Below are 15,704 nucleotides of genomic sequence, written 5' to 3'. Positions count from 1 at the left end.
GATCTAGATGAGCACTGAGCAATGCAATTAACTTTGTGCCTGGTTAACAGGTGCTTAGCTGTTTAATATGGAGTTGGTCTGTGTGTGCGTGGTTATGTGTGTATGTATGAGGAAGAGGAAATTGAAATGCAGCGGAGCAGTGAGTGTGACAGTTCCAGGAGGCTGTGCATGGATTTGGATGCGATTGAGTCGACGTATGGAGGCAAGTGTATGTTTATGTGTGCACACATGCATAGGTGCGTGTACATGCCATGCTAATGACTTCCTCCGTCCCGGTGTCCCTCAGGGCATAGCTGCAACTGGATATAACTGCGGGGAGCACCGTTCTGGGAAAACCTGCTGTACTCGCATCCCTCCGCTGTACACCGCCTGTCTTCATCACCCACCCCCCGGACCACCCCCTCGGATCGCAACGTAATTAAAAAGGGGAGACACTGGCTGCCTAATCCCAAGACTGTGCATACTAATCACATACGGCCATTTAGGAGGAAAACCTGCAGGATTCACACATCTCATTTTCATCTCCAAAAGAGCTCTTTTTTTCCTCATTGAAATGAAGATGAGGGTTTTCAGCTTGAGTAACTCTGCCAGGCAGGAGTAAATGGAGAATATATTTCATTAACATAAAATCAGTACTGTATGACGTCTGCGGACCCTAACTGGAGTTACGGTCTGTTGAATATAATCAAACACGGCATGGAGACCATAGGTTAACAATGCCAGACTCTGACTGGGTTTACCTATCTATTAAATTAGTATGGGATTCACAACCGGAGGAAAAAGCTGAGTCTGATCAAGAGTCACTGAGATCTGGGCAGGACTCTTAGATTCTTTGGGATCTGAAAACACAACCTGAAATCACTGAACTGAACAAAGAGTGTGTGTTATTTGGTACAGAGTAAAACACTCAATGTGTGTCTGTGAAACTCATAAATACACTACGGTCATTCACTGTTTAATCAATGTAATCAACCCTTTCCGATATATGTGTAAATTGTCTCTATTTGTACATTTCTATCCCCTGAGCCACAACTGTATTTGAATATGTGTGAGTGTGTGTGTGTGTAAGTGTGTGCGTGTGTGTGTGTGTGTGTGTGTGAGACTCGTGACATAAATACCTGATCATCTCTTCCTGGTATAGGGAGCTGACTGCTGCTCCTCCGAAGCCTGTTCTCCTTTCTGCTCCTTGTCTTTCCTGTCAAATAAAAACATCCAGACATAAAAGATCGATACTCACTTTTCACACAGGTTAACTAGAGATGTGATGTTTACAGATGTCCGTCACCGTTAACAAAACCACCTCTTGTTCAGTGAGGGTGTCGCCAACCTAGTCTAGTTTGGCTCAGTTCTGCAGCCTGTGTTGCCATCCTATATGAAAAGAGGCACAGACCGAACTGTTTTGTGAGCTAAGTGTAGAACAAAAGGGCTGACAACAAAATCGTCTATTCACCATGAATGGCTTTACCTATAGCTTCCCCCCTATAGCCACTGCAAAGCCAATGCACGACAAAGTTAACATTCAGAACGTGTAGTTTTCATACAATTCTTGCTCGGGCCTTAGACATGACCTCACTGGCAATAAATAACCAACAACATGCAACAGAACAACATAAAATGTATTGCGCCTTAATTTGTGGCTGTTGTTAATCTTTTGTGTTTTCATGGAATTCCATATTACATTTGGTTCGGCCAGGACTTTATTACCCAGCCTATTCTTCACTGACCAACCTTGACTCACAAAAGAACCCACACAAATCGGATTTCAGGAAAATAGGGAGAGTGGGGAAGAACATGACAAGCGGAGCAAAACAACTGTGCGTGCACTTTTGGTTCGACCTAATTCACTTCAGAAAGTCAGAATATTCGCTGATGCACTGGCCCCGCTCCTCTGCAGTGTAATGTAATATAAATCCAGTGTCTGCTCAACAATTGAGAAGGAGCAGAGGTCAACTTCTGGCTATTATTCTCTCCCATGCTTTTCTGTCTATGCACTCCTACTTACACCATTTTAACTGGGCTTCCAAAAGAATAGCCACCGCTATGCTCAGGTGCTTTGTTAACACTAACACAATCAGCTTATTTTCAGGAGGGGGGGGCTCCGCTGGACTCTGCCCTGGCATTGTGCAGCTATGGGGTAGAGCCAGCGAGAATTGCCCCCGCAGTGTGGTCGAAGACAATAGGACGTGTCAGGATTAGAGGTGTGGTTGACAGTGACACTATAAAATTGACATTAACATGGACGTTGCGCAAAGAAAGAAGAGGGAGGGAGTAATAGTAGAATAAAGGGGTAAAGAAGAAAGCAGGTAGCACTAAGGTGGAGAAGAAAGAGGGAGGGAGGGAAAGAAGCAATAATGAAGATGTGAGGGAAACCAGAAGGAATGTAGACAATGGTCAGAGCAAAACTTGTGAGACATGAGACACTGCAGTGGGTCAGACATAAATGCAATATTTGGTTCTTCAATAATAGGAGAAGGAACCACTTGATTTCCATCTCTCAAGGCTTTTCAAACATTACTGTGACTGCATATCCATCCCACAATTCATCCCACAATCCAAAAACATGCAGATTGGGGCTAGGCTAATTGCAGACTCTAAATTGACAGTCGTGGGAATGTGAGAATGTGAATGTCAAATTAGCCTGTTGAGCAAACTCATTAACACTCATTTTGCTATTGATTAATGAGCATTGTCCCTGTCAAATAAAAAAATTAATGAAATGAGTGTGTGGACCCCACCTCTCCTTCAATATCAGCTGAGATTGGCTCCAGCTCCTCCTCTGACTCTCAAAGTATAGATAATGGATGAACTGGCTACAATCATCACCAGCATGTAAAAAAAATGTTTACGAGAGACTTTTAAATCAACCCTAAAACGTATATATGCTGACTGGCAACTTTGACATATATGACAACAAAAGTCTATTAGTGGATATTCTTTTTTTTAAATCTCAAATGTCAGATTAATATGAGTGTCTGGTCATCAAACTTATCTGGCTATATTAAGTAGAAATGCATCAAGCTTTGCAGAGTGATTAAGCATTTTCCAAAGTTATGGAGACTAAATTTAGAAACCCATTACCTTACTGTTGGCCAAATAGCAACTTTACAACCTTATTTTGGGTGTTAAATGCTAAATTTGTAAATTAACAGTCTCAAAATTGGCTCGGCAACAACATTTGAAGAAATGCTGATCACTGACTGCTGCCAGCTGCAATAAACTTCGCTGTGCACTGAGCTTTAGCCGGCTCAATAGATCATCATCTGAGAATGGCTCCTTAAAAACTGACACTTGGAGAAGGAACAGCATTTCCTTTGTAATCGCCACTGTAATCACACAGAGCAAACAGCGGGCCTTCTTCAACACACATTTTAATGCTAATATTTCTCATGACAAGTTTGTTCCTTTTAGTGTTTCATTAATATTACTCTTCCCAACAACACAGACAGTATAAACTTGTTGTTGTTGCTGAACGCGTGTGCCTCAGGGGACAGGTTGTCCGTGGCAACACAGCTCTCCTGACAGTTAGAAGACTCCACTCAGCAGTGTGTAGAGATGTAAACAAACTCTCTTGTGTCACCATACATGGAGACACATCTCCTCAGCTATACTCTGAGAGTGTTATGCATTATTCATGTCCAAAACTGCCAGACACTGAGGAAGATACCATAACCTCCTCATATCTTTTTCATGCTACATGTACAAAATAAAGAGCTACTAAAAGGACAGACACTGTGACACTGACCTCTACTGACAAAAACACCATACTGCATTTGACAACATTGACACTGGCTGTTTCCCTATTTGTCCTTTTTCTCTCAGCATGGAGAAGAGTTGAATACTTGTGTTTACTTCCAATACTTGTATACAAAAGGCCAGATGGGTGGGATTAGAGCAATATAAGCTTCCATACAATATTCTCTGGATGAATGAGTTGGACCTTCTGCCTAATTTCATAATATCATTAAATTCAAAAACAGTGACTTCTAAGGAATTTAAGAGGGTATTGTTAAACCTCCCTGTTCCTTCTTATATGAAAGTCCGTCAAAACGTTCCATCACTTTGTTTTGCGCTCACATTGCAATCACTGCCAGTACAAGACAAAATAGCACTTAGTTGTATAGTATAGTACTTGACAGTATGTAAAGTTGTGGGAATCAGCTTTGACTTTTTAGAAATGGATGTTATTACCTTCGTACTGCCTTCAGGGTCTAACACGTTGACACATGAAATGTACTCTTGCATTGCCTGCTCTTGTTCCATGTCTCCCAGCTGCTTCCAGGCTTGCCTGTAACAATAACATCATAACTGTCATCAATATATCCATCATCATCATCATCATCATTTACAGATGAACATCTTTATCTGCACTGGGTGTTATGATTAAAAATGTCCACTGGAAAGTGGATTTACACAGCAACAAAAAATGTAAAATAGACATTTTGATATAAACTTAAACTTACATTTTTTACTTAATGTAGGACAAGCAGTTCATAAAAAAACATAGAAAAGAGGACTGGGTAATAATTATCACAATACAAGTTTTATCAATGGCAAAATGAGAAAAAGTCCAATATATCTTTCTATCATGCTTATGTATTGTGTCAGCACAGAGAGGAGGTATACATTATGATAGATTTACCTCAGATTTGTACCATATTTTTCTGTTTATTAAGTGTTTGTCATTCTCTGGTTAAAAGCTACAACCGTCACTCAAAAGCAAGTCTTTCAACCTGAAATAAATAATAATGTTACACCAGTGATAATTGATATCAACTAATGTGAAAGATTTTGATCTTGATGTATTTTTTGGTCATACTGTCCTGCCTGGTAAAAACATGTGCATAACAGACGTGTAAAATGAGTACACAATCAAATGCTCTCTCTCTCTCCCTCTTTCACATACTATGTCTGAAGCTTTCTATAAGTGTGTATGTGTGTGTGTGTGTGTGCGTGTGTCTGTTTGGTGTGAGCTACAACCTACAGTACCAAAGTGACCCCTGTTTATCTACAACTGTGTTTAAACTCATCATTGTGACCTGGTCACCAAGTTGCAGCTTCATACCATTTCCTCTGTCCTTCGAAGTCAAAGAAGCCGGGCTTTGGTGTGTTGCACTTTCCCACTTTGACCTGTGAACACAAGCGTCGGTCAATAAGCTGGTTAACTCAGCCTAGTGAGACTGGAGGAGAAGACACAGACAAGAGGTTAAAGGACCGGATCTTAACCCAGTGATGGAGCATGAATGTGGATCATTCCCTCCATGTGGCTGTCATGTCACGTCATGTGACGCCACTCCTGGAGGGCTCTCCATTGGTCCAGGCGGGCTGACACTGACCTGTTTGTATCGGGCGTACAGGTACAGCAGCTGGTCTCTGCCAGCGGTTTGGACCAGGTCTCGAACGCGATCGGCTGCGGAATCAAAGTCCGCCAGCAGGTCCTCTTCCTCCAGCCTGTCCCCCATCTCCACGGCGCTGCAGTCGAACTTCCCCAAACCCAAGTCCGAGTCGGAGTCCGAGCCGGCTCCACCGAGAGGCTCCCCCGTGTCGGGCCTGGCTGGATCTGTACCTGAGCCCGTCGCAGTGTCCGGAGAGGACGACGGTGACCCAGAAGCCATTGTTATTGCTGCGTGTGGCGAACTGCCAGACACGACGAGCGTCTCAGACCCGCGTGAAAAATATTAAATAGGAACAGAAAGCAGCTGCCGGATAGATATCTATAAAGTCATACCGTGGCTACTTCTTTATTTCCATCAGTTATCGCTGAGACTCAGTGACAGCCGGATTGTTTCTGTCGTTGGTCCGCTACTGGTACTGTCACCTAAACGCCCCGGCTGACACAACAGCTGAATCGAAAGTTCCGGATACATTACTGACCAGGCTTCGTAGTGCTTCCCCGGCAAGAGAGAAAAACATAAGGCAATAAAACAATTAACATTAATTAATGGAAAAGACTCAGGGTTCAATAAGCTTAGAAAATCTACGCAGAACTATTCAGATGCAGTTTGGATGTTTATGGCTTTTTTTGTATGGTTAATCTCTTGCATGTTAAGTGTATTAGCTGTTTTTAGGGCACTGACAGACAGTGAGGCCCAATTTTTCAGGCAAATGAATTGGCTTATTGAGGGCTTTAAAACGCTCAAATTCTTACCAGAATTTGCAGATAATTAGAAAGTGGTGAAAATGTACGTATTCTGGAGGAATTTTCAAGGGGCGTGGCAAAATGGCTCAACGTAACGTGTTCACATTGACCGATCTTCACAAAAATCGATGCACATGTATCATGTCATGTCGACACAAATAAACATTAATGATGTCCACAATCGGGCTGATTCTTACCTCTATATGGTTCTTTCTTCTCCACCTCTACTTTGCGGTGCTTTCTGAATTGTGCACCTGATCATTTTATTGGTTTATTTTTGTCGTGCACTGATTGCTGGTTGTACATCAAATTGCCCTTGAAGGATATTAAAGATTTTCTTTTATGGACAACTTTAGTTAATCACAAGCTGTACAAACCAAGCTAGAGCAGCAGAGGAACCCAGCAGCCAGCAGGGGGCAGCAGACTGATAAGGCGTCCGAAGACAAGGTTAGAAAGTACTGGGCTGTTCTCTAACGATAGGTTTTTAAAGTATGTTAAATCATCCAGTGTTTAAAAGCCAAAAATGTAAAAGTAACTTTTAAGTAAGGCTGTCAAATATATGTAGTAAAGTAGAAAATATTTTCTCTGAAGTGTTTATTTAAAGCAGCGTAAAATGACACGGACACGCGATAATTTGTCCATCGTCTTAGTGTGCTTAGTTCCTCACAGCAATCAGGGAGCCAGGATACTGAGCTCTTAAAATGTGTGCTGAAATGTGTCCCATTAATTGCAAAAATATCTTACACTATGTTAATTTATTAAATATAATAACAGGAACAAATTAAATCCCAAAAAAATATCTGCGTGCGCAATTCCTGCACAGGATGTGCGCTATGGGCTTCTGCGCAGGTTGTGCGCAGTAGGCTTCTGCACAGAATGTGCGCAGTTCGGTTCTGCGCAGGATGTGCTCAATGCGCATTTATTTTAATTTTTTAATATTTAATTTTCATCATCATCTTCATTTCTCCGCGCTGGTTAGGGGGTAAATGATGCTGTTCTTCACAGGTGACTGACCTACAAGCCTGTAGCCGCCACCCCCCCCACAGGAGATGATGTGCTTGTGTGTGTGTGTTGCCGCTGCGCTACCCGATTCTTCCCGGGTAACAGCCCAAGTATTTAACATGGGCGAGGACAGGATGCGGACCGCTTTTCGCAGCGCTTCTACCTCCGGTGCGTCCCCGGGGAAGAGGATGATGGTGTGACGTTAATGTGTTGTTTTACATTGCATGTGTCACGTCTCCTATGTCGCCTGTACCAGGAGCCGCCCCTGTCACTGGTTATCTTGGCTCGCTGTCTGGCCGGTAACCAGCCGTCCAGACCGCTCCGTGAATAAGGAGGAGGAGATGTTTCTTTACTTGGAATGTGGCCACTTTATTCCTTGGATATACAGCAGGAGCAACACTCGCATCACCTCTAGGTGGTCCGTCACTTCTCGTTATACACACACTTTCAGTGTCTTTTCCCACAATACCCAGGTGCACTACGTCACACACAACAAAAAAACTTTCCTTAAGGGGCAGGCCATACCTGCAACGCAACACAACAGCTCTCTGTCTCATACATAGATGGCAAGAGAAAGCAGAGAGGGATTTAACACACTGTCTGATGAAGATTCCGACAGTAAAGGCAAGGGGTAGTGATGGATACGGTTTTCTTTAATAAGTTAAGTCTTTCATTCTCACTTTCCACCTTAAAACTATGACATAAACTGAACAATGAACTAGTTCAGAATTTAAATGGTGAACTATGAACGTGAACTATTCATGTTTACTTGTGTGAAAAGAACTTTGAACTAGTTCATGAGAGATGTGAACTTGCACAACACTGCACATGTGTATCATGACCAGGCAAACAAAAAAGTATATGAGTGCAACTTGAAAAACGCAACAGGAAGCTTGCTTTTTTGCATTTGGTGGCCATTTTGTCCATATTCTATGAAAATTAGTTGTATTTCTTTGCTATTTCCATTTCTTTTATTGCATTTTAACATGTTCTTATGTTACTTCAAATTTGTTCCCTTATATATATTTGTTTGTTATTCTATTGTGAGCTCATTAAGGTTTAGCTCCACCATTTTCCTTCCGACTTCTTCAGCTGTGTGACAGAGGGAACTTAAATTTAGCCTTTGATTGAATAGCTTCAGCTTTTTAACCCAACGACTCGTTTAATAGTTCTTCTGTTCCATTTAGGTCCAGTTTCAGTTTGAATCCACTAAACCTGATCTATTTATTCTCCTTCTACTCTAATCAACACGCTTATCACACGATGCCTGTTTGTGAAAGTTTATGTTTACAGTTGTTATGAAGTAAACAAATTGAGTCAACCAGACACATTGGCAGGAGGCTGCATTAGCGCAATTTGTCCAGCAGATGCCGCTATATACAAACGGATTGCTCGTCACATGTCCCAAACACCGCTCAGAAGATTCTTTCAAAACTAATCTAAACTGAGTTTAGAGCAGATTGAGCAATAGTTCAAATCAGACAAGACAGGACGATACAAATATTCAGACAAACACTTTTTTCTCACATACAATCACTTTTGGTTTCGCTCTGGTTGCATTTGCCATAAACCAGTGGACAACATAACAAGATCCTTCAAAATATTGTTGGTAATGGTAGCTTATTATCCTGTCATTTCGAAACTATCTACTTCTCCAGAGCATAAAAGAAGACCTCTCCATTAAAGGAGGTTTTCCAAGTATAGACTAATTTGCTGTCCCGTTTCCGGATGGGCTTTATTTTGGAATTACGGAGATAAGCCTGTGAAAAATACGCTTAACTCGAGTAATTTGAATCGGTGGAAGTGAATAGACAAAGATAGCAGAACAGTGACTGTAAAAAAAAACATGTTTGCAGTCATTAGAGGACTTTTATCAAGGTATGTAAATGATTGTAAGGTTTAACTCTATCCGCTCTTTCATTTAAGATTCTCAACAACAACAGCGTGCAACAGCGGGCGGCACGTGGGGGTCAGGTTTCTGTGAGAGAGAGGGGTGAGGGTAACCGGAGGGTGAGGGGATCAGTGACCACGCTGCCAGCCCTCTGACAGGAGGTCCCATCCACGCCCGGTGCCCCCGCGCGCTCTGCTGACGCAACCACGTCGCCTGTGGCTCAACGCGATGGCGGACCGCACTGTCCCCAGACCTGCCCAGCGAGGGACGGAGCAAAGTCACTGACCGAGCCGCTCTCACCGGCTCCGTGACACCCGACCACCTGTTTCAAGCGACAAACCCCCAGGCGGAGAGGCTGCTGTCACCGCGGTCCCTCCCGTGAAGTAGTATGTGGGACGGGATCCGCTCGGAGCGCACGGACCGGGACGAGCCACGAGCCGAGTGAGCGGAGCGGAGTGAGCCGGGCTGACGCGCCGCGTGTGGAGCTGCAGCAAGTTGACTGACATTCACACACACACAGAGAAAAAACAGAAAGTCGCGTCGACAGGGGACAGGAGCGGAGGATTTTAACCCAGGTTCGAACAGGGGGACACCTGCTCCGGCAAAATGAAGTTCGCGGAGCATCTTTCCTCCCACATCACTCCCGAGTGGAGGAAACAATATCTCCAGTATGAGGTAAAGTGACATTTATCTTGTATTGGAAATAAAAGCAGCGTGGACAAGCGGAGGAAACTCTCACAAATACGCCACATTTACTTCGGAAGTATCACAGGGAACAAGAATATAAGAGGCAACATCAATGGAGGGAAGCTTCTTTGAATAAATATTTATTTAGTTTCAGTCAATCTTCCTCCTGAGAGCAATGAACGACGGGAAACGTAAGGGAAGACCTTTTGTTTATGGAGGGCAATTTGACTGCGGCTGTTAAGAGCCACAGGGAGCATTCAGGGTTTATTGTTGTTGTTCACCGAGTTTACAACATCTAAAGATGAAGATAACGAAGAGTTTACGAAACAATTCGATGCTTTTCATGCTGAAAAAATTCAATATTTTGTATTCTATATTTTAACAATTAACAGTCTGAATGTTTTTTAAACTAAATTATTTATTTTGCTGTGTTAAATTTTCATATTCACTTATAAAGCAAATATTTCGATCCTGGATTTTATATTTTCCCACATGTTTAGATTTTGTCTCTCCCTTTGGTTTTTCCTCATATAACTAATATGGGGGTTATACATAAAAAATAGGGGATGGGGTCATGTTAATTCTTGATAGCTTAATTCTCGATAGCTGCAATTACCAAAAACAAATCACAGTGATCTTTCAATTAATCCTTTTTTATTTTCAACAATCTTACTGGACACAATGGTAATCTCTCGAGCATCAATTATTCATTGCTGCAATATTTCAGATTCCTATCCCTCATTTTAAAACGGTCTTAGCAAGATAAATCAGATTGTAGACATATATATATATATTTTTTTTAAATCAAGATGTATTCGTTCATATTTTGCACAATTCAACAGAAAGGTTTGTCTCTTGAATTCTACCTGCAAGACTTCATCTGACAGGATATTCGGATGTCTGATGATTTAGGTCTTTGTGTGCACACATGCTCTTTGTTGGGTGGTGTACAGTATTTGAGGATCATTTTATTTTCACACCCCACTTCTCACTGGCTTCACGTTAAGAGCTTCAGTGCAGACATGCAGTGACAGCAGAGCCTGCTCCGTTCCATTTAGCTCTATGAATTATAGACAAAGAACCCGTTCCCTTCAACCTCAGAAACCTACATCCCAGAAGCAACACAAGCTCACTGCGCTGGTTTTATTTTGGAAAACATGCCCCGAATGTGACTGTTAAGTTGCATAATCGCAGCAGCAGACACTTGGATCTTTCCAGCTCAACGTGAATGATATGCTGTCATCAGTGTGTAATAAAAAACCTCCTCAGGCGACACAACTCCAGTGAAAACCAATGAAAGAGATGTCAGATATGTGTTGAGCACACTGGGAGGAGGACTGTGCTTTATCTTTGTTACTTTTAATTGGTCATTAACACACATGCACAGGTTTTTCTTGAGTCTTCGTGTGGACATACTGCCGCTCAGTGAGACAGGGACAGATGCATGACCATACCAGCCATTTTACACCTCCAGATTTCGCCTCGGCGCTCACTGACCTGAGATGGATGATGGCCGATTTTCTCTGTCATCTGCCTGTACCAATGTTACTGAGTTTAAATAGACATAATCGTCTTTAAGTAACTGTAAAGATTTAACGTGATAGTATTTAAACAATATATCTACACCAGCAAATTTCAATACTGAAATGCCTTCGAGGGTTTTTGACTAATCTTTTTTTGTATTTATAATTAAGTGTTTTCTTTTATATTTGAGGTTACTTGATTGCGTTATTACCCGATTAACTGATTTCTGTGAGCAGGAAAGATTGGTGGACTTCATCAGTCCATATCTTTAAATACCTTTAAACAATACCTTTATTTTCCTTTATACCGGAAATCCAGCCTATGCAATCACACAGTCATCACACGTACTGTTTAAATATGTAAAACTGGAGGATTACGGTCTGTTCTGTACAGTTGTTATTCTTTCTCAAGTCTGAATTATACATGTCCTAAGGATTTGAAGGGAGGAGGGCTCTCTGTGTATTTGTAAGATTGCGGCTGCCTTGAGTCTTTTGTCTGACCTCTGTAAACACCATTACCTCCTGAGTGGGTGGAGCTGGGAGAGAGCTTACACCTACAGATGATGGAAATCTTAGTCAAGGCGTTTATGCCCCGAGAAACCAGTCAAGAGACAAGGACGAACATAAAAAGTAATATTATGTAAGTAAAGTCATATAAATGTCGTGACGCGGGTCGATGAGATGAATCGGACTTTAGAAGAAATCAATTTTAATGTCCCTGAGAAAACCCAAAGCCTGGTTTTGCTGCTGTGGAGTAACGCGAGCAGTTCAGGGACTTGTGCAGAGACCCTGAAGTCCGCTCAGTAAACATTCAGTTATCATACACAGTGGTAGTCATCACAAACTGTGTATTCATTCTGCATTGGGCCCTCTGCAGGCTGCACTGTGGTTCAGTTGTCTGTCTATAAAATGACACAATGACACATTGTTCCAGCAGCGCAGGTCATTTGTACCAGTAATAAAAAATTGGACACTTCCACAGTGGCTGTGTTAGTAAAGCTCGCCCACGTCCAAACTGACGTGTGGCTTTAAGTGATATTCTTGCCTTTGTGCGTTAGTGGGATTAATTAACCCGGTGCCCTGTTTTCCCTCTCCTCCTATTTTCAGACCACCCTATTGTGTAGGAAATCTGTGCGCAGATTGGTCAGCGGGTTTCTATGCAGATGTGAAGGATGCAGCAAAGTGGCCGCTCCAGCGAAAAAACACAGAGCTTTAGCTAGTACGGGACTTCATCTGAGAGTGGAGGCATTGACAAGGCAACTGAGTGATGGAGTAATTAGGTGTGCTCTCTATCCTGTGGGATTGTAGTTATAAACCTATATGCTAAACAGCTGCTTGGTATGGACGGGTGCAGGTCCTGCAGATTCCAGGGGCTTGTTCCAAAGGGCAGGGGATACAGGTCGATTCACATAGAGGGGATATGTCTATGTTGGGTGTTATATAAAGTCTCAGGTTTGTCTTCTGCTTCCTAATTTCATTTCCCCTACATGCCTGAGGATTTGTCATACAAAAGCAAAGCTGCTTGTGTAACGGCATGTGATTAAAAGTGTTTTATATAACTGTGTGTTGGACAGCACAGGTATAAAGAGAGGCAGAGATGCAGATGTTTGTGTGGGCGAGAGAACGAGGCCACTTGTTCATCTACATCTGGGTAGATGTAATCACTCGTGTAAACTCAGGCGAGGAGGAGGAGGAGGAGGAGGAGGGTGGTGCTTGTGCAGACTCGCATCTAAAATTCAAAGTAGCAAAGTGTCATTACAGTATGTGGCTGTAAGGCAGGTGCCTGTGTGATTTCAGTGAGTGATGGCTGGTTGTTCAAAGGTGAAGCCCCGCCCTCCTGTGATCAAGGGAAGTGATGCAGTTTAAATGTCTGAGCTTTGCATTGTGACATGCAGGCACAATGTAAACGGTGCATTAAATATACAGCACCCTATCTGTTGTCTGTGCCCTGAAAGTGTGATTTATCAGCATGTTTTACATTATGAACATTATGTATACAACAGGCAAGGCAACTGCTGTGAACCCCCCTCTTCCTATATACCTCCCTCCCTCCTTCCTTCCATCCTCACCTCATCGTTCCTCCCCCACTGGGAGGACATCTGGTCCCCGACCAGACCTGCCCTCGGCCTCCCTCCACCCCTCCCCGCAGCCTCTCCTCCCATCCTCTCCACTCCTCCTCCACTTAACCGCAGAGCGAAGGATTCAAGTGATCCACCATTGGCTTTCTATTTGAGCGTGAGATCTCTTCAGAGGCCTAACGAGCGTTGTGCGATCTCCTCGGTCACCGGGATAACAATCTCAGGTACCTCAGAGGAAGGATTTGAACGTGTGGCGCATCAATATATTTGTTTAGCGTCCACTCCGCATGCCGCAGCTTTTAAAGGATGGAATTCCATCGACAGGATTCAATCGTATGGATGCTCAGCAGCGAAAGCCTGTCGAGTGTCACAAGTACTTACATGTGTTCCCTTCATGTTTGTTTGAGTGAGTACGGGCTATCATCACGTTAATGCATGGTCATTCAAGCCGATGGGCTCCATTAGGCTCGGCTTAGATTTTGTCTCCAGGTTTCATCACTGATTATCACCAAGCCCCTGAGGTTTATCCTACATCCCCAAAGAGCCACCCAACCCCACCCCGATTTCCCGTCACTGTCATCACCATGGCGATGCCTCCTTCCTAATGAACAACCCCCCCCCCCCCCCACCAATGTCTGATTCTGATTATCTGTTTCCAACATATTAGAGAAAAGGGGGATTTATTTCTTACCAGAAATTAGCCAGGACTGGGCCTTGCTCCAGGGTTGGTCCCCTCTGATCTTTACCATGAGCGCTGCAAAAACATGGAATGTTGTGAGATCTCTGAGGAACCATAAGTATCACCATCAAGGCAATACCAATACATAGCAGTTTGTGAGTGGTGTTGTCCGCCCCCCCCCCCCCCCCCTCACACACACACACACACACACACACACACACACACACACACACACATATTTACTCACAGCTCTCTCCCAGTCATGTTACAGAAACATGAAGCATGTTCTTGTCGTGGAAATTTATCATGACATTTGAAGTACCGAGTTTCTCAGACCGGAGTTGCCTTTAGAGTTTTAATTATTAGCTCTGCAGACGGTTACACAGTCAGCAGCATGGCTCAGAGTGCAACCACAAGAAGTTAAAAAGGAAGGTTTTTATACAATTTGATAAACGGGAAACAAAACACAAAGCAGACAGGACCGCCTGCTGTCTGGCATCACTGTTACAAAAAGAGGAATCAAATCCAGCACACACTGCAGAAAAAATGTCAACAGGAGGTGGAAGACATCGATGTTGTGTCAGCTAAGTGCACAGAAAACAGTCCAAACAGTTGTAAGACATTCTTCACAGTAGTAAGACATTGTTCAGTGAGATTTGCCATTACATTCCATATGATCATGAACAAAGAACAGTTTCAGGAGATAAGAGAGAAAAACATGCAGCTTGTCAGGGTTGGGTGACAGAGACAAATATTCCCCTCTGTTCTTTTTATGCTTTTTTTATGCATTTTGCTTTTTATTGATCGGACAGTAAACGTAGATTGAGGAGAGAGAATGGGGGAAGACATCTCCCACACTACTAGCTAACAGGTGCCATGGTAATATTCTCCCAAAACTTTATATGTATTTTTTTTATTTTAAATACACCCAGCGGGATAGAGAGGCGAGTACAGTTTGGTTTCTCATGCACATTTTTCAGAGCCTCGTAAACACACTGACTTAATGAATCACTAATTAAAACTTGATCAAGTTTAACAGACAGTCTTTTTTTTTTTTACCCCTATCTTTAATCAGAGCAGTTCAGTTCCAAAATAATTTAATGAGAAACAGGATCCAGCTCTAGTCTTTTTGATTACTTCTGATTACCACTGAAATGATCATATGAGTCATTGTTCAATTATCTGTCGTTTCATTTTCGCTTCATTTCATTATCTTCACGATCAATCTTACTGCAGAGAGGAAACCTCATTTAACTGACTGAAATGATTTTCCTCTGTCTCATTTGTCCAGCAGTTTGTCGGACTTCCTCTATCTTCATCTTTCTCCCAATCTGCAGTTGAAATTACAAACTTCTGTCCAGGTCCACGCGTGTCTAAAGTGACTCAATCTGTTACTGTTCATGTTAAAAAAGTCCAAACAACAACCATTTTTCTCTTTTGGCATCATAATACTTTATGCCACAGTTGTTTGTTTTTTTCATGGGTGTATGCGTTGTGTTCCTGAGATTTTCATGATTTAAAATAGTGAGACAGGTAAAAAAAAAAAAAAGATGACCCACATTATTTTGCAGTTTGAATCTAAGATGGATTACCAATGCATTATGAAGAAACTTCTCTGCATAGTTGTTGCTTTATTTGATGTTTGTAGAAATCGCTCTGTTGTATTTGGCATTGAAATAACTACTGGTGAGTCTTAATGTTTTCATCA

General features: G+C 42.5%; 2 protein-coding genes across 2 annotated transcripts in view; one reads left to right on the top strand and one right to left on the bottom strand.

Moving 5' to 3' along the window:
• acbd6 (acyl-CoA binding domain containing 6) overlaps positions 1-5,865 on the bottom strand; it is a 28,765-nt gene extending 22,900 nt beyond the window's left edge. Inside the window, exons 1-4 of the mRNA XM_062395967.1 lie at positions 5,334-5,865; positions 5,063-5,127; positions 4,189-4,285; positions 1,119-1,195 (exon numbers count right to left, since the gene is read on the bottom strand). Coding sequence (XP_062251951.1) covers positions 1,119-1,195; positions 4,189-4,285; positions 5,063-5,127; positions 5,334-5,612 — 518 coding nt within the window. The 5' untranslated portion in view covers positions 5,613-5,865. The remainder of the gene's footprint in view (positions 1-1,118; positions 1,196-4,188; positions 4,286-5,062; positions 5,128-5,333) is intronic.
• Positions 5,866-9,157: 3,292 nt separating this feature from the next.
• xpr1a (xenotropic and polytropic retrovirus receptor 1a) overlaps positions 9,158-15,704 on the top strand; it is a 67,531-nt gene continuing 60,984 nt past the window's right edge. The window contains exon 1 of the mRNA XM_062395492.1: positions 9,158-9,704. Coding sequence (XP_062251476.1) covers positions 9,636-9,704 — 69 coding nt within the window. The 5' untranslated portion in view covers positions 9,158-9,635. The remainder of the gene's footprint in view (positions 9,705-15,704) is intronic.

This window comes from Platichthys flesus, chromosome 9, assembly GCF_949316205.1.
Source record: "Platichthys flesus chromosome 9, fPlaFle2.1, whole genome shotgun sequence".
Classification (NCBI taxonomy): Eukaryota; Metazoa; Chordata; class Actinopteri; order Pleuronectiformes; family Pleuronectidae; genus Platichthys; species Platichthys flesus.
The sequence above is the reverse complement of the archived record's forward strand: the minus strand, read 5'-3'. Positions and strand labels throughout refer to the sequence as shown.